Raw genomic sequence first — 19,737 nt, forward strand, 5'->3', positions numbered from 1 at the left:
CTGCTCTGCATAACACGGATACAGTCCAGGAAGCAATGGGTATTCCCCAGATATGAGCCTGATCACCGGATAACAGCCACTGTCGTGGTTTAACTCCAGGTAGCAATCAAAACCACAATAGCTGCTCGCTCACTCCCCACCCCCCTGCTACCCCCAAATAGGGGAGAAAATCAAAAAGGAAGGAAGAAGCTTGTAGACTCAGATAAAAACAGCTGAATAAAATAACAAAACAATACTAATATACTGATACTGCTACTAATACATATAAAATAAAAGAAGATATAAAATTAGTGATACGCAATGCTCTTCTTCATAAACTACATCTGTTCCAAGCAGGCAGTCCTGCAAAAAGAGCACCCTGGTCCCAAACAGCCGATCTCGGGGAGAGAGCACAAAGGGCAGAAAGGCCCAAAGGCCAACTGCAAAACAGCAAACTAAAGGAACTCCCAAAGGGAACTCAGCTGGAACAGACCAGAACTGGAACAGGTCTCCTCAGCCAGGAAACCAAACACTCATTAAATGAGAAGGTTAACACTAATGGCATAGAATATTCTTATTTATCAGACTGAATGTCAGTCAAGGTCTGTCCCATCTATGGCCCCCTTCCTTACTGCCTCACACCTGCAGAGAGAAAGCCCAGAAAGACCTTTGTCTCCCAGATAACAGAATAACATTAAGTTCTTACATTGTCTTCATACCAACTTTAAAACACTGGACAGTTACTTAAAGAAAAACATTAATTCTGTCCCACAGTGCTATCTTATTATTCTCAAGCTAAATCCAAACAATGACCGTGCTGCCTATGAAAAAGAAGGGTTTCTAACTGCAAGAAGAAATTAACTCAGTTTCAGTTAAACCAGCACAGGCGGCCAGTCTTCTCAGTGAGGGACACTCCTGTTACCACACCTGTAAGGTGAGGCTTTTGGAAGAGCCCATTGTGCAGAGGGAGAGGCAGGCTGACAGTCCCTTTTGCCCCAGCAGCCCCAGGGGTATGTGCCACGTGTATGGGCTTTCAGGGCAAATTTAAGCCAAGGGTGGGGACACTTGAGAAGGCAACAGCACCTCCCGGACGGGGCAGGCAAGAGAAGGAAAGGTGTTTTGGTGCCTTTGTTTGGATCCTCCAACATAAGCTCAAGGACAGGTCAACAGATAAGCAACTAAATACAGGCTTTCCCACTAGATTCACGTGCACTGCCATTTAAACTTCCCTAGTTGGAAAATCAGAAAACCACTCTGCACATTAAGAGAAATTTATCTTAAAACAGATGTCAGCATTCTCAGTGAAGTTTACTGTCTTCTTAGAAGATAAATTAAAAAGCTGTGCAAAACAGTGATGGCAGTGACAGCATCATAAATAGGAGTGGTAGCTTTTGTGCACTTTCACTCTAAATAGGAAGCTGTCAATTTATTTTTTAAATGGAAGATCATCAGGCTCTGACACTACTACTTCTGACTATTGCCATTTCATAAAAAGGCTGCAAACCATAAGCTATTCCTGTGAGGAGACAACTGCCTCTACATCTCCCTTTTTAGTTCATCTGGGGTGAGAGGAGAGGCAGGAACACCTCCCCCAGTCCCCAAAGAAGAATTACAAAGGCCAAGGAAATGCCATTTCCTGATCAACTTACAGGTTAATTCAGACTGTTTATCTATATTACAGCAACATTCTCCATACCTAGCAGTGAGGTACTAATGAGGCAGAATAATAAGCCTTTTTGCTAATGGCACCTGAACAAATAAGAGAAACCTTGCCCTCTAAGAGTGGTTTTGTGATAGTTTTGATTTAATGTTAGGCTGCTTTCTTTTCATACCACTCAAAAAACCACACATCTACAAAATAAGCAATCATCCAATGAGTTTCCTGTGGAAATCCACACTATGGCTTTCATTGAGACTGAGAAAAGTAACGTGACTGAACCTGCGGCTTGGCCAGCCTGTTAATGAGTCACATTGAATCTAGGTTGTGTGGTCTAGTTCTGTTACAAGCCTCCAAAGCTTAAAAAAAAAGAAAATTAAAAAAATCACCAGATAAAACCATTTTGATGAATAAAGGACATCAAAAATCTGTAAGAACATGGCATTCAGTATACCTAAGCAGTCAAGTTAATTTATATATTTAAAAGGCTGGCACAGGACTATTATGTTATTACCAGTATTTATTCTTCATCCTTTAATGTTCTCCTTTTAAAAAGTACCTTCTTTTGGTATTTACTAAAAGCTTACTCAGCAGCAGTCGGCAAAGGGCAGGGTTATGTAAATAATTTATGTTTAATGCATTAACTAAGCGATAGAAACAAATGAATATGCAATAGATGGATGTAATAAATACCGAGAAGTGCAAATCAGGTGCACGCTTGATTAGAGGAGCAATGGTCCAAGCGTCCAGTGTGCTGTAATAAAAGTGCCTGCTTTTTAACACTTTCAAAACAGTGTTAAAAGAGTCTTTTTGCTGACTTTTCGGTATCAGTAGGGCAAAAAGCACAGAATTGTTAGCATAGATAGGTGAGGCTGAAATGTCTACATTTTGTCCATCCTAAAGGCCCATAGTGTCCCTGTATGAACCGGAGTCCTAACACGTGACTTCATACAGTTCTGGGAGAACAACCTTTTGCAGCTTTTAATTTCCCTCTGTTACTGGATTTCTCTACTACAAGTGGTTTGCAAAGAACCAACATTGAACCTGCTGGTGTGATAACCAGACATTATGGCATGCTGACACATGGGGCTATGGATGGCACGCACAAGAGTCTGCAGTTTCAGAACAGCAGCGGCCCAACCTGAAGCTACCCACAGCTTTGCCTTCCCGGAGGGACTCGGGGAGCAGCTCAGCAGCCCCACATCCTCCTGAGGACAGATGAGCCGGCATGAAACCGAACCCACTTGCCCTCTGCCAGGCCTCAGCTAGCAGAGAGTGTGGCAGCGCCAGGGAACCAAGACGGGCCTAGAACAAGCCGAGACACCACCTGCAGCGCGAAAGCCGGTGCCCAGCATCACACCTCCAGCACCAGGGACGAGACGGCGGCCCAGGGCGCGGCCGCACGGCTGAAGGAGAGGGCGGCACCGCCCCCGCCCCCCCGCTCCCGTTTGCCAGGCGCGCCCCCGTGCCCAACGCGCAGCCGCACTGGTTCAAAACGGTTTGTTGCGCACGTCGGAGAATCCGCTTCCGTTTCCAACGCTGCATTCTGGCCACACCTGCCTGTGCCGGAGTCCCGGCTCGCTCCGCCGCCCTACCCGCTCGAAGAAGGCCTCGCGCTCCACCGCCTCAGCAAGCCATGGCCGCCGAGGGTAAGGTTCCCGGCCGCCTCCGCCCCGCCGCTCCCCCGGGGGAGGGGAGACGGAACGGGTAGGGCCGCCAGACCGCTGAGAACGCTCCCTCATCGTTCGCAACGGCCCCAACGCTCTGCGCCGAGCCGGCCAAGCCACGCCCACCACGCCCGCCGCTATTCGCCGGTTCCGGCGCGCCGAGCGGCCGCCATTGGCTTGCGCTGCTGCCCGTCACCGTGGCGTCAGTGGCGGTGGGGGGGGGTGGGGGGGGTCGAGGCTACGAGGACGCGCGGTTGGAGCTGCTGCGCGGGGTGGGGGCGGCGGCGGGGTGGCAGCTTTAACGGTTTCCGCGCGGAGGTGGGGGTGCACGGGGTGGGCGGGAGGTGCTGCGCGCTCTGCTTCCCCCGGGAGCGCTCGGGGCTGGGCCTGCGGGCACCAGCGGGTTCCCGGGCTTTCCCCGGAGACGCTATTCCCCAGGCGCCCCTGCAGCGTCACTCCTGCCGCAGCTGGACCAAGGGCAGAGGGGCGGCCGTGCGTGGCTGTGACGCGGTTGAGCTGGAAGCAGGACTTTCCCAGTGACGTTACTTCTCAGAAGAAGTAATGTGGCCGTACCACAGCTTGGTTGCCTCATGGTGTAGGGCCAGAAGGTGACAGTGGCAGTTGCATGGTGTGTGGTGAGGAAAGCCTTTGTTTTTCCTAGTGTTCAAATGGTGGGTGAGCATAACAGAAAAATGTTGGGAAAATGGCTGTAGAGCAGTGGTGTCTCAGCCTTGGCTGGTGTTTGAGTGCTGCAGTTACATGGAAACAAAACCTCAGTAGCAACAGAGAAGAGTAGTGCTCCTGAAGTGAGATGTCTGAACCTTTTCCTTCCGAAGACATAATGCAACTTCTATATCTTAGAGGTACATGGGCTTCATTTACATGGTATCAAAACAGTTATATTTCTGTCATTTACATGCTAAGAATCGCAATATGTCCTGAGTTGCAAAGGACCCACAAGGATCATCGAGTCCAACTCCTGTCCCTGCAAATGACAACCCCACAGTTCACACCGTGTGTCTGAGGGCATTGTCCAGTCTCTTCTTGAACACTGCCAGGCTTGGGGCCGTGACACCTCCCTGGGGAGCCTGTTCCAGTGCTCCACCACCCTCTGGGGGAAGAACCTTTTCCTAATGTCCAACCTAAACCCCCCCGGCACATCTTCCTGCCATTCCCTTGAGTTCTGTTATTGGTCACCTGAGAGAAGAGATCAGCACCTGCCCCTTCTCCTCCCCTTGTGAGGAAGCTGTAGCCACCATGAGGTCTCCCCTCAGTCTCCTCCAGACTGAACAAACCAAGTGACTTTAGGCGCTCCTCATGCAGCTTCCCCTTCAAACTCTTCACTAACTTAGTAGCCCTCTTATGGATACTCTCTAGTAGCTTAATATCTTTTTTTATCCTGTGTTGCCCAGAACTGCACACAGAGCTCCAGGTGAGGCCACACCAGTGCAGAGCAGAGCGGGACAATTACCTCCCTCGCCTGGCTGGCAGTGCTGTGCTGGATGCACCCAGGACACGGTTGGCCCTCTTGGCTGCCAAGGCACAACTGTTGGCTCATTCAACTTGCTGTCAACTAGAACCCCAGATCCCTCTCTGCAGAGTTGCTTTCCAGCGTCTCATCCCCCAGTGTGTATGTACAGCCAGGGTTACTATGTCCCAGGGTCAGAATCTGGCACTTGCTCTTGTTGAACTTCATGTGGTTGGTAATTGCCCAGTTCTCCAATTTGTCCAGATCCCTCTGCAGGGCCTCTGTGCCCTCGTGAGCATTGACAGCTCCTCCCAGTTTTCTGTCATCAGCAAACTTACTAAGTAATCCCTCAAGTCCTGAGTCTAAGTCATTTATGAAGACATTGAAGAGTGCTGGCCCTAAAATGGATCCCTATGGAGCCCTGCTAGTGACTAAAAGCTAGTGCTTCACCTTGTCTTTCCAAGGAATAATATTTATACAGTCTCATATCAGTTAAACCTCATTTAACTTGTCATTGCTGTCACAGATCTCTGCCCACTGAAGAGGTTCCAGTGGTCTCTTGCTCAGATGCCAGATTTCCTTCTGTGACTTCATGGTTCAGGGAGATTTTCTGGCTAAAAAAATAATTTCGTTTTTGAAGTGATTAGGCTTTGGCCAGTTCACTGTGCAATTATACAAGTGTCAGCGTGAAGTCTTGACTTCAGTAAAGCCTTTGACACAGTCTCCCACAGCATCCTCACAGCTAAGTTGAGGAGGTGTGGTCTAGACAATAGAGTAGTGAGGTGGGTTGCAAGCTGGCTTAAGGAGAGAAGCCAGAGAGTGGTAGTCAATGGTGCGGAGTCTAGTTGGAGGCCAGTATCTAGTGGAGTGCCTCAGGGGTCAGTGCTGGGGCCAATATTATTCAGAATATTCATTAACGATTTGGATGAGGGAAGAGAGTGTACTATCAGCAAGTTTGCTGATGACACTAAGCTGGGAGAAGTGGCTGACACGCCAGAAGGCTGTACTGACATCCAGCGGGACCTGGACAGGCTGGAGAGTTGGGCGGGGAATAACCTAATGAAATTTAACAAGGGAAGGTGTAGAGTCCTGCATCTGGGCAGGAGCAACCCCAGGTTCCAGTATAGGTTGGGAAACTACATATTAGAGAGCAGTGTAGGGGAAAGGGACCTGGGGGTCCTGGTGGACAACAGGATGACCATGAGCCAGCACTGTGCCCTTGTGGCCAGGAAGGCCAATGGCATCCTGGGGTGTATTACAAGGGGGGTGGTTAGTAGATCGAGAGAGGTCCTCCTTCCCCTCTACTCCGCCCTGGTGAGACCCCATCTGGAATATTGTGTCCAGTTCTGGGCCCCTCAGTTCAAGAAGGACAGGGAACTGCTGGAGAGAGTCCAGCGTAGGGCAACGAAGATGATTAAGGGAGTGGAGCACCTCCCTTATGAAGAAAGGCTGAGGGAGCTGGGTCTCTTTAGTTTGGAGAAGAGGAGACTGAGGGGTGACCCTATTAATGTTTATAAATATATAAAGGGTGAGTGCCATGAGGATGGAGCCAGGCTCTTCTCGGTGGCAAACAATGATAGGACAAGGGGTAATGGGATCAAGCTGGAACACAAGAGGTTCCACTTAAATGTGAGAAGGAACTTCTTCACGGTGAGGGTGACAGAGCACTGGAACAGGCTGCCCAGGGGGGTTGTGGAGTCTCCTTCTCTGGAGACATTCAAAACCCGCCTGGACATGTTCCTGTGCGACTTCACCTAGGCGTTCTTGCTCCAGCAGGGGGATTGGACTAGATGATCTTTTGAGGTCCCTTCCAATCCCAAACATACTGTGATACTGTGAAGTAAAGGAGTAGGACTGAGGTATAGGAGGGTGGGAGCTTAGCAGCCCTGATAAACTCCCAATTAAGCAAATGTAGGGGTTAATGCCGTGGGTGTCTGTTACTTCTCCTTTGTCCTCATTTTTTTTGTCTCCTGATTTGCTTTGTTGATAACTCGGTAATCTTAACCAATATTAAGACTGTTATTCCTCAGCAATACAAAAGAGGTGCCATTAATAATATTCCTCAGTCAAAAGGTGCAGTATGAGCTCAAATCTTATTAAACATCAGAGGCCTCTTTGTGAAGCTTGTTTTACTTGGAGTTTTGATCTTACTAGCATCTTGCTAATCCAAATATGAGACCTAAAGCCACAGGAAATCTTTTTTCATTATTCTGCTTCTCACCATAGTATTTGGTTTGCATTTGCTCAATTTATGAACGTATTGTCTTAATCTGTTGCAAATTTCAGTCATGCAGAATCTGACTACAGCATTCTAAATTAGCTATTGTTTTAATGTTCAGAGACATTTGATAAGCATTTTATCTCTCATAGAGTATTCTGATGTCTCTGATCTATGATAGCTTATTTAGATTAAGGACAAAATTATAAATAGTATGCTAAATTCAAGGGTGCAACTTGAGGTGGATAATACTTAATTTTTCTGAGTGTAGTATTTAAGCTTCTTTATAACATCTAGTTTGTCTTACACATAGCTTCCATGACTGTCTGTTGCAGCTAGGAGTATTGAGATCCTGTTTGCACAGATACAGAGATGTGTCTAACTGAATTCTTAGCAAATGAAGAAAGAACACTGGATTTCTGGGAAAAGTTTGATTTAATTTTACCGATTTGGTAGGAGCCCCCAGGAACTCTGTAGTAGAGGTTGGGATAGGATTTGGTACTACTCAGTGCTTTCAGCTCTCTCCTCCACCTCCCTTTACCATTCCATACCTCCATGGTTACCTACATTTCAGTTTCCCCACTAAGTGAGAGCATTCGTCAGGTAATGTTGACTCAGTACAAGCCCTTCCTTATCCCACTGGCTTATGTGGTGTATTGAATTAGTAATGTACTTGGAGCAAGAAAAGTAGTCTGTCAGCTTGTCTTCAGACTTCAGCCAGATGCAGTTGTATTTCTGTGCTTGTAACTTTGATTATCATAGTATGCACAGATGTGGTTAAAACTCATTTTTGTCTGCAATGAGCTAGAGTTAATATGCAAATAATTACTCGAAGTTGTGATGAGATGATGCTGTCCCTGAAAGGCACTTGTGTCACTGCACTTTCCTTTGTGTTAGTTCCTTTTTTTGTGTGTGTATATGTTAGGATAAGTGTCAGACCATAAATTGAGCAGGATCTAGTTGTGGTTGGAGTTAATGCTAGCTGGCTCTGCTTTTGTGATGTAGTTTAAACTCAGGTGAGTTCCTTGATATATCCTTTATTTGTTTGGACTGGGTTACTTTGCTTCATTTGCTTTGGTATGTAATTCATAGTTGCTACAGAGTTTTTTGAGCTTTTATGTTTGTCTTTTCTTTTGAACTCTGGCTTTGAAAGAGTTAATGTGTGGGGTTTTGTGGGGTTTGTTTGTTAGTTTGCTTGATCTTTATTATTTCTTGATCTTTATTATCAACATATTTCCATCACTAAATTATTTTAATGTTACCCCCTCACTCCCTCTGAGTTGTCTTTATCTTGCAATTTGATTTTATTTGTTTATCATTCTTATTTTCACATTTTTCTTCTGTTCTCAGCTATTTTGACCAAAGGCTATGCTACTATACTACTTGTGGATAGGTGACTGAGCACTAGTAAAAGATAAGCAGTCATTTGGTTTCTGGAGTACGTTGATCAAATGACAAGAGTTTCCAAAGAACAGAGAAAATGTTCAAGTCATAGTAGCTTTAAATTATATTTCTCTGTTTGTTATTGGAAATAAATTCTTTATGATGCTTGGTTTTACTTTTCTGCATAACAAGCTGTAACTTGATATAGTAACGTGACTTCTGATACAGGGTTAGGCAAGCATTACATTTCGCATGTAAATCATCGTGAAAGCTCGGCTCAAATTTAAGTGCCTTTAACTTTATACAAAGACCTGCTTCCTGATGATTTTGTGCAGAAGCAAAGAAGAGCTCCTGGTGAAAGAATTCTAAACAGTGAACATAAACAGCTTTTAAGTTAGTAAGAGCACCACCAGTCTTGGTGTTCTAATTTGGTCATTTCATAGCACTGCTTTGTCTATAACTATCCTTCTGTACAATGCATCTGTTATGAACATCTACCTTATTATAGCATATCCTGCTGCCTTACTGAAAATAGTAAGTCATAGTCTATACCGTATAAACCAGAGCATGCTTTAAGTCTGAGAAGGAAATTAGTTGGGTGACATTTTCTAATTTTAGATGGTTGTCAGTTCAGTTTTCAAGCAGAACTTCAGAGTTCTCTTAAACTGATAACTTGTTCCAATGATTGGATAAACCTGCCTATTTAGTGAGTCTTACTGCAATACAGAATTCACTTCACAGTAAAAGTATTTTTTGAAATATCTGAATGTAAAATATTTGCCTAATCACACTTTTTAAATTTATAATTTCTTTCAAGACTTACTGGAAACATCTGAATATCTATGTCATGATATTTTATGTCGGTGGATTTAATTAATGCAATGAAATTATTAAATTGGCACAAGAAGTGCTGTTGCATCTTCATTCAAGTCACAAGTAAAAAAATCTTGATGGCTTCATTTTTATTGTTTTCAGGAACACAAATTAATCACAGAATCTGGCAGTTTGTGGTTTCTACTTGAGAAAGACTGATATGTATTTCATATTGTTTGGTGCTATATGTATGGCATTACATATCCCAGCTCATGTCCGCTCTACCAAACTCATTTTTACTGGGCAGCTGTGCCCCAGCTAGCTTTTTGGCCTCATTCACTAGTATAGACAAAGCTATTGAGTGCATGGCGACTGGTGGGTGTTTCTGAACAGACCCTCAATTTGGTGAAATAGTCTTTCCAGATCTGATGACAGCCAAATCCAAACCCTGCTGTATTATTTCTTCTGGATGAGATGGGAGTATTACCCAGAGGGAGAATTTTATGATCTGTGTAATTCAGCTTCTGTCCCACCTTTTGGTCTCTTAAGAAACTGGAACAAGAGGGAAGAGAGCAGGATTTGGAGTGAATTGTTTGTGTAAGAGTGAAGAACCAGACCACTGTTCCATTCATACAGGCCTGATTCATCCCTGGAGCTCCGTCTATCCTGTGTACTGAACAGCATAGAGATCCTGTGGAAAATAGGGCATGTGTTCATATAGTTAGTGTGTCATTATGCATGTGTGCTGGCTGAATTTATTTCCTAACCTTAGTGGTTCACAGTGTGGTTCCTTCCATTAATTTGTTTCATCGAGAATAAATTCCACTCCCTCCTCTACCCTCTCCAAAACACCAGATATAGCTGTAATAGCTATAATACAGTTACTCTGAAACTAGGCCATTTTTTTTGTGATGTAGTATGTTTAATTGGAAAAAATTTGGTACTGGAGATTTGCCATTCAGTGCACAGTATGTCATTGGGAGCCAATGTTTGGTTTGATCTGAATACCAAATATGCAGTTAGCATTTATATGCTGATTTGTTTCAAGTGTAAATGTCTAAGCATTTCTTATTCGTGAAAGTAAAATTTCAAAACCAAATTAATATGTCTTGCCCTATTGGATGCTTGAAGGTAAATAGTGGAGTTCTCAGAAGTGCATGTTACTGACTTATAACCATTCCTGTTGAAGCTGGACACTGTAGGAAGAGTTGGGTACTGAGCAGTTTCAGGAATCCTGCCAACTAAGCAATAGTAAGCTGTTTCCCTTCTAGTACGTGTTCAAACCTCAATGGCTGTGTTTAAAAGTGACTTCACATTTAAATGCTAGAGTGAAACTTGTTTTAAATTAGCCTATGATACAATTCAGATAATGCTAGATGTGATACAAGCACTACAGTTTTCATCTGATATGCAGAACGGTGTCCTGTTTCTCTTTCTGTATATGCTAATAGATTATGTGTCTGTGAATGTTGAGGATGATGTTGAAGCAGTTATTATGGACCATGTAGAAAATGGACTGTCCCCAGAAAGCTGCATGTCAATGGGACAAAACTCTGAAGTAAACAGTGCTGTTCACCATGTGGCTCAAGTTGTTTATGGTAATTACCATTCATTTTTGTTGTGATCTAATAGTTAATGGCTAGTTCTAATGCTGTATGTTCAGTGCTGCTGTCATTAATGCTTTCTGTCTCACCCATATCTTTAAAACATATTTTATTAGAAAGCTACTTTATAGAAATTGCTTGGCAATGCATTTAAAAAGAGGGACCTGTTTAGTTATTACTAACCTGCTCAAATACTATGTTTTAAAAAGACAGTTTTTTACTTACTTATAAAGTAAGTATACGTAGGAACAAGTTAGCAGGCAATTTGGAAAATAAATGTCATGAAAGAGCCTAACACAAAAAATGAGGTTTTTTTAGATAAGCTGTCCAGTGTAATTTAGTGGAGCACCAGGAATTCTGATGTGTAATGATAGTAAGATGGTTGTTTAAGGTGGTAAATTATTAGCTGTAAGTAGCCTTTGGTGATTGTCTGTAATACATTGTATTTGTTGTAGCATGCAAGATCAAAGTCTCTCAGAAACCTTATCCAATTCTCCATTGGCCCAGAAAAAAATTAGTCATAGCTGTTATGAGCATTTATGAAGTCCAGTAGCAGTATTACCAAGTTAGCAAGGAAAATGAGTGTAATTAAATGATGGTACTGTCACAGAGGCACCCCAGACATCAATTTAGATAGATGATAAACTGCAAGCCTCCAAACAGATCTGGGAAAGGAATCATAGAATCATTTGGGTTAGAAGACACCTTAATAATCACCTAAAGCCAAGCCCCCTGCCGTGGGTACATCTTCCATTAGACCACCTTGCTCAAAGCCCCACCCAAGCTGGCTTTGAACACTTCCAGGGATGGGGCATCTGCAAGGTTACCTGAGCAACCTGTTCCAGTGCCTTATGACCCTCATGGTGAAGAATTTCTTCTTTATATCTCATCTAAATCTACCCTCTTTCAATTTAAAGCCACTAGCCCTTGTCCTATCACCACATGCCCTTGTAAAAAACATCTCTCCAGCTTTCTTGTAGGCCCCTTTCAGATACTGGAAGGCTGCTGTAAGGTCTCTATGGAGCCTTCTCGTCTCCAGGCTGAACAACCCAAACTCTCTCAGCCTGTCTTCATAGCAGAGGTGTTTCAGCCCTGTGGTCATCTTCATGGCCCTCCTCTGGCCTCACTCAAACAGTCCCACGCCCTTCTTATGTTGCTGGCCCCAGAGCTGAATGCAAGAAAGGAAATTCTGGAGCTGGGTGGGAGGGTAGGTAGGTTTTAATCTTCCACTAAGAGAACAAATACTAAGCAATGACATACCTATTTTTATTATTCAGTTATTGATTGTGATTTCAAAATGATATTAGCTACACCCCATCTACCACAGATCTTGCATATGTAGCATCTGTCAGCTCTCCTACAACGTTTGTCTGGGCTTTTAATGCAAAGAACATTTTCTTTTTCTCTAGGTTATGGTACTGAATATATTATTACTTTTCTGTCCTGCCTCTGGCCCTTCCTCTTCAAGTGCATAAAACAAAAGTGGTTGTCCTTGCTTTTCAGTATTTCTCTTAGCTTGTCCCTGTCCTGTTGGATTTGTTTTCACTTCCTTCACTTCTGAGATATTGGTTCTTCCTTCTAGCTAGGCCATGAAATTAGTTCCATTATTTTGCAAAAGTACTAAGAGGTACCCTGGTAACTTTTCTCATGTGACCACTTTTACTTGGGAGGAACTTACTGTAGATATCCACAAAACTTCCCCACCACGCTTTTTCAGCCTGACCTAAGCTCTGAAAAGCTCCTTCACAGCAGATAGTATGGTGGAGACTTGGTCTTGCCTTTTTATGCTAGCTAAGTTTTTCTCCTCATTTCTTGGAAGCTGTTCAAGGTCTTGTTTAGCTTCTTAAGCTTTACTTGTCTTTTAAGTCTTCTCTTATCTGTATCTTGTTATCTATATATTGCTTGGCCTGTCTATAGGTAAAATATACAGACCTCAAGAGGAAAGAGTTAGTTACTTTTTTGTTTCTTCCCCTCTTAAGAGTGTTTTTGTTTCCTTTTAAAGAAACTGAGGACAGTTTGAGGTAGAAACCTGTAAATGATGGACAGGCAGATTTGGCAGTAGAGTTATGCTTCTTCTCTTCACTGTGACAACTCTTTAACATTCTTCAAAAGGTAGGCTTGGCACTGGTGTGGTCTTCAAAAGAATTGGGATGGAGGAGTGATCAACTGTAGTAATGGCTTTTTAACTGTGTGCCAGACCTGCAGGTGAAGATGTGGAGGCATTTTCTGTTTCACTTGTGGATAGCTGGTGTTTGGTAGCTCCTCACCTACACTGGCTCAATGGAGGAGATACCTGGAGCAGATCTGTTTTGTTGCACTGTGCTTCAGTGACAAAATAGGAGGGGATGCCATAACTGTAGGGAAGGGACAGCTGAGGACTAAACAAATGGGAACTGTGTTTTACATCGTGGGTGTGTTGCCTGAATTTCAGTTAATTGGTTTTGTTAAGGTTTGGAATTCTGTGTCTTTGTACAACTGGAACTGGAAATGAGAACAGAGAATCAACAGTGAAAAGCAAAACAAATGGAGCCTGGTGAGAGTTAAGAATAAAGAATATTAAATTTAATTTACCAATTTCATATCTAAATAAAATGGATTTATAAGTGTTTAGTAATATGCTAGTAAAGAAATTTCAGATAACCAAGGAGTTTTAAAGTTAAAAAAAAGTGTGACTGTGCATGTTTTTTGTAGTGAAATGTTTAATTCAATAGGAAACCTGCTGATATGCTTTGATTTCTCTCCACTTTTCCAGGAAGTGAAGGCTTATCAGTGCTATCTGAGCGAGTGGCATCACAAATGAGCCATTCTGCAAATATGCAGAGAGGAAATGGTCACAGCCCTGAAAAAATGGATTTTGTGTTTTCGCATAATAAAAGAAAACGACTTGCCCCTTCTGTAGTGGGAAGAAATGTGGTAGGTTTCACCAAACAGTAGGCCTTTGTTCTGAAGCCAATTTCAGTCTTATTCAGAATGTCATTTTTCTTTCACTTTTGTGTGCTTGTTTGATGACATCCCAGTGAAGTGTGGGTAGGATATCCATGTAGTGCATGGCAGCTTCTAGCAAGCATAAAACCTTGTTGTGCTGGATACTGTATGTGTGTATAACAACAGCTAGTGTACAACAGAGAGCAATTTATACTAATTTCCCATGTAGATGCTATTATTTTTTTCAGTAAAAATCTCTTTGTGCGATTTAGGATAGTAAGAGTTGGAACTTAATGTTGAATAATGATTTGCCTCCATGAACAATTAGCTCCAAAGACACATTGCATATGATTTTTACTTGAGGCAGTCACAAGCTTAGTTCATGTCAGCATGCAGAGGTTAATTCTAATATTCCAACAGTCAGAATGTCTTTGATGCTATAAAAACAGCTTTACCTTGTTTAATTCTGCTTGTTGTAAAACGAACAAAACCAACACCCACCCACACACACACACCCCCAACCTTCCTTTTTTTAAAAATAAGACCTGATTAAATATTATTTACTTTAAACAAAAAAAAATACCACCAACAAACCACCACCAACAAAAGACTTATGAAGTCTGTGAGGTGTGGTGAACAGGTGTGAACAGGAACTGCTCCTCCAGTAAAAGAAAAATGTCACAATTGTCCAGGTGGTGGCACTGTTGATTCCTGTCTAAAACCCGTTTTCAAGCTGTAAGAAAAATACATCTTTTAGCTTGTAAATAGACATTTTTACAGCTTCTCTGTGCACACTTATACCCATTGAAATAAATACACATTTTTTTTAATTGATTTATTTAAACTACTGTAAAATCTACATGTAGTCTCATAATTACATAAGCTTGGTTATATAGTACATAATATAGTTAGATGGGAAAGTTCTGGCCTTAGAATAACCCCATAAAAATACATATTATTATATAAATTTGTATGAAGTTCTTATTAATTGAGAATAAGATACTCTGAAACCAAAAGGGAGGTGATTATTGATATACCCTAACCACAGACACATAAATGAGATTACTTTGTTAAGTTTTGTAGCCAGGGGAGGGAGTATAGCTGTAACTGAAAGTGTTGAGGTTGGTTTCCTAACAGTTTCTCTCTGTAGTTTATATTTTGAATTATTTCATTATTCCAAACATTAAAAGTTCTTTGTTATTTCCCAGATGAGAACCAGGGAAGGAGAATATGAAGATAGTGATAGTATCATTTATGAGTATGAACCAGACTATGAATGTGTAAGTTAATTTTCTTTTGTTTGGTTGACTTTGAAAATCTGCTTTGGGGATGCATTATTTGGGGTAGACTAAAATAACACTGAGGTTTGAAGTTGGGATTTCTAGGTTTAACATGTTATCCTAAGACTGTGTATATATTACTAGCTTACACTTTTTTCTTTTTTTTTATAAATTACTATTTAAATGAAAAAGAGGAGTACTGTATCTGAAGCTTCCTACACTGGAGATCAGCAGAAAACTCTTATGGAGGTCCTCAGTTATTGCCAGGTATTTTTTTTCCTTTGTTTCTGAAATGGCATTTAAAAAATTTTAGTTAAATTTTGGGAAGATTTGCAATCTATATTTTATAATCTGTGACTTCAGCCTTTCTGGTTATTTACTTGTTAGTTGCCTGCTTATCTTCAATATTTTTAATGAAAAAAACAGTCTACTTATTCTCTTGAGTTTTTCACACCATAGCTGGCAAGAATACTTTTCAAATATTAAGCTTTAACGCAAAATGTAATGTCTAGAGATTTATTGGGAGGTGCTTCACAGTAATGGGAAAGATCTGACTGTCATACACACAGCTTTTGAAGGTACATGAGGCTTGCCAAAATCCTGGTAGTATTATTTTGTTGGGTTCTTTGCTTTTGACTTTTGAAGCGGTGGCTGGCAAGATTGAAAATCATTGCACTGAAAATTAAAAGCATCCCCTATTTATTCAGGTGGACATTTATGTGACTCTGGAGTCACAGTGCTCTATATAGAGTGTAAGAGATTCAGGCTATGCTTTAGGGAGGACAATTTGTGAGTGGCTTGTATCCAAGTATTAATGTCTTGGAAGTCTCTTTAAGCATATACTCCCCAATGCTGTGGAAGAAAATTGACTAAGGTTGTGTGACTAACATTCTTGTCGCTAGTCAGGGAATCTGAGCTGTAGCAAGTGGCAGTGATGAGAAGCTATAGCCTCTTTTGCTGCCTGCTAGCCCCTTTCTGTCTCTTTCTCCCCACTGTTACCCCCTCCCAGAGTAAATCTGCCCTAGGGCTACATGAAGCCCTTTAAAAATGCCTGTACTGTCCACAATGATTTAATGTCTTCTAGTGCTTCCTCAAAGTATTTCTGAATTTTGGAATATTTATAGATTCTTTTGTCCAAGGATTTTTTGTTGGTTTTGTTTTGTTTTGTTTTTAAGATAGCTATCTTACTGAAACCTAACTGTTGGTTTTGATAAAATTGAAATGAATTTGAAATTCTGTCTACTACAAATCCATCTAGTGACTTTTTTTTTCATAGCTGTATGTATGCTTAAACATTTTCTCTGTCTAGTTATGCTATAGGCTAACAAAACGCACATTTCCTCTTTGTAATTCATATAGCTATAATATCCTTGTGTGTCTTTTGCAGTAATAACTGATGACAAGTGCCTCAGATGTGTTTTCAAGTTGGCAGGGTCCTTTCAATACTACATTAATATTCTGTTATCTAATTCCTTTATACCGTTATGGCATAAAATGTATGTCTAAATTGCTGTGTAAGCATCATGTTTGAGTTGCTAAATCCTGGAAACACAGAAGAAGGAATTTTTTGTTTCACACAGTAACATATATTAATAACTGATGGACTTCGAATGCTTTATTTGTTTTTTTTTTGTCTGAAAGTTTCGGTCTTTACAGCAGTACTTTTAAAAAGTTTATTCCTGATTGCTTTAGTTAGGCAAAACAAATTTTTAACATCTGAAAGAAAATTTGACCTTGGGGATTGACTGGGGATCAGAAACTTATAATAAAACAAGTAGTTTTTTCAAATTCTTCATCTTTCATCCTCTAATTAAAAATGTGGGTGCAGTTGATTTCAGTGCCATGTTTTTTATGAAAAACACGGCTGTGTTTATTTCTCCGTACATCATTTACCCTTTCCTCATTTTCACAGAATCACAGGTTGGTTGAGGTTGGAAGGTACCTCTGGAGGTCATTCTGTCCAACATCCATACTTACGCAGAGCTACCTAGAGTGAATTGCTAAGGACCATGTTCTGATGGCTTTTGAGTATCTCCAAGAAGGAAAACTGCACAACCTCCCTGGGCAACCTGTGCCAGGGCTTGGACACTCTCCCAGTGAAAAGGTGTTTCCTGATTTTCAGAGGGGACCTCCTGCTTTTCTGTTATTGCCCCTTGCCTCTGGTCCTGTTAATGTGCACCACTGGAAAGAACAAGGCTCTGTCCTCTTTGCACTCTCCCTTCAGGTATTTGTATCCATTCAAGAGATCTAGCTCTGAGCTTTCTCTTGTCTAGGCTGAACAGTCCCAGCTCTCTCAGCCTTTCCTTGTAGGAGAGAAGCTCCTGTCCCTTAGTCATCTTCATGGCCCTTTGCTGGACTCTCTAGTATATCCATGTCTTTACTAAACTGGGGAGCCCAGAGCTGGATCCAGCACTCCAGATGTAGCCTCACCAGTGCTGAGAAGAGGGGAACCATCACCTCCCTAGGCCTGCTGGCAATCATTTGTCTAAAAGCCCAGGGTACCATTAGCCACCTTTGTGGCAAGCGCACATTGCTGGCTCACAGTCAGCTTAGTGATCACCAGGACACCCAGCTCCTTTTCTGCCAAGCTGCTTTCCAGCTGGGTGGTCCCAGCCTGTACTGCTGCCTGGGGTTGTTCCTCCTCAGTAGAAGGACTCTACACTTCCCCTTTCTGTACTTCCTGAGGTTCCTGTCAGCCTGTTTCTCATGCCTGTTGAGTTCTCTCTGGATGGAGCATGACCCTCTGGTTTATCAGCCACTCCTGCCAGCCTTTTGTCATCTGAAAACTTGCTGAAGGTATGTTCTGCCATCATACAGATCGTTAATGAAGATATTAAATAAGATCAGACCCAGTGTTGACCCCTGAAGTACTCCACTAGTGTCTTCTTCTAGACTTTGTGCTGTTGATCACCACTCCCTGGGCCCAGCCATTTGTCCAGTTTCCAATCCACTTCACTGTCTGCTCATCCAACCTGTACATCAGCAGCTTGTCTGTAAGGATCTTATGGAAGACAGTGTTGAAGGCCTTCCTCAAATCCAGGTAGACAATATCCACTACTCTCCTCTCACCTACCAGGCCAGTCATTTTATCATAGAAGTTTATCAAGTTGGTCAAACGTGACTTCCCCTTAGTGAAGCATGCTGTGACTACTCCTAGTGATTTTTTTTTTTTTTTTTTTTTTCCTTTCATCTGCCTGGAAATGATTTCCAGGATTAGCTGCGCTATCACCTTCCCAGGACTAGAATTGAGGCTGCCTGGCCTGTAGTTTTCTGGGTCTTCCTCCTTGCTCTTCTTCAGCATAGGAGTGACATCTGCTTGTGTGTAGTCTTCGGGCACTTCTCCCATTCACCGTGTTTGATCAAAGGTTATCAAGAGTGGCCTCACAATGACATCAGCCAGCTCCCTCAGCATTCGTGGGTGCATCCCATCAGGCCCCTTGGACTTAATCTCTGTCTGGTTTGCTGGATTCCCTGACCAGATTTTTCTTCCATCCAGTGTCTGTCTTCCTTGTTCCAGCGTTTCCCCTTGGTCTCTGGAACCACAGAATCACAGAATGTCAGGGATTGGAAGGGACCTCGAAGATCATCTAGTCCAATCCCCCTGCCGGAGCAGGAACACAGAGATGAGGTTACACAAGAATGTGTCCAGGCGGGTTTTGAATGTCTCGAGAGAAGAAGACTCCACAACCCTCCTGGGCAGCCTGTTCCAGTGTTCTGTTACCCTTACTGAGAAGAAGTTTCTTTTCAAATTTAAGTGGAACCTCTTGTGTTCCAGTTTGAACCCATTACCCCTTGTCCTATCATTGGTTGTAACTGAGAAGAGCCTGACTCCATCCTCGTGATGGCCGGTCGTGCTAGTAATGGGTGAGGAAAAGGTGGCATTGATTGCCTCAGCCATTACTATGTCCTGTGTCACCAGGTCCCCCATCTCATTCAGCAATGGGCTCACATTTTCCCTACCCTTCCTTTTGTCACTTGTGTGCTGACAGAAGCCCTTCTTGTTGTCTTTGGTATCCCTGGCCACATTCAATTCCAGTTGTGACTTTTTCTTTACAGAGAGTGTTTTTTCTAAATGTATTTGCCATTGGTGCTATAGAAATCAGTATTTCAGTGGTTACTTATAAGCCTTTTACCTGTGTACTTGGAAACTTGAAAACTATGACTTAAAATAGCATATCATAATACCTAACTTACTTTAGAGCTTGTTGGTAGCTTTTTAATGTAAAACAAAACATACCAAATAAGTAAAAATAAAACATCTGCTGGAAGCAGGTAGAACAGCCTTTAAGTGCCAGCCACATTAAAGTCACATTAGTAAGCTTCTCTGAGAAGTCTTTGTACTTGTAATATTTACCATTGTTATATGCATTTTCTATCTAAGTTGGTCTTTAATATGCTTATGGAATTTATATATTATGTACAGATCTTAGTTGGTTTTAGGGAGGGAAATTTGCCCTTTGTTTTAGTTTTTATGATTCCTTCAGATTTAAATTGGGTTTCTGTGAAGCAATACTGTTTTCATCTTTGCTTTTGTCATCAGGCCATGTATGATGCCATTCAGAAACTGGATAAAAAATTTGACTTGCTTCATTGGAAGGTCTCAGAAATGCAGCATACTCGTGTAAAGCCACTGTTGCTCAAACCTGTGAGTAGTAAAGGCCTATGACATTTTTCCTTTAATTCTTTCACTTCCTCTGATGTTTATTTTTTAAAAAATCCTTTCCTTTCACTAACATTAAAATT

General features: G+C 42.1%; 1 protein-coding gene across 5 annotated transcripts in view; it reads left to right on the plus strand.

The window, feature by feature from the left end:
* The first annotated feature begins 1,947 nt into the window (after nt 1–1,947).
* Nucleotides 1,948–19,737, plus strand: part of BEND2 (BEN domain containing 2) — a 29,946-nt gene continuing 12,156 nt past the window's right edge. Inside the window, exons 1-7 of one of the 5 annotated variants that reach the window (XM_082074690.1) lie at nt 1,948–3,285; nt 10,375–10,436; nt 10,637–10,783; nt 13,542–13,702; nt 14,923–14,994; nt 15,187–15,261; nt 19,535–19,639. In XM_082074690.1, the coding sequence (XP_081930816.1) occupies nt 10,681–10,783; nt 13,542–13,702; nt 14,923–14,994; nt 15,187–15,261; nt 19,535–19,639 (516 nt within the window). In that variant the 5' untranslated portion in view covers nt 1,948–3,285; nt 10,375–10,436; nt 10,637–10,680. Of the gene's footprint in view, nt 3,286–7,954; nt 8,006–10,374; nt 10,437–10,636; nt 10,784–13,238; nt 13,323–13,541; nt 13,703–14,922; nt 14,995–15,186; nt 15,262–19,534; nt 19,640–19,737 lie in introns of those variants that run through there. The other 4 variants (XM_082074689.1, XM_082074691.1, XM_082074693.1 and 1 more) reach the window with 4 other exon arrangements.

Source organism: Streptopelia decaocto, assembly GCF_964273445.1.
Source record: "Streptopelia decaocto genome assembly, chromosome: 1".
Lineage (NCBI taxonomy): Eukaryota > Metazoa > Chordata > Aves > Columbiformes > Columbidae > Streptopelia > Streptopelia decaocto.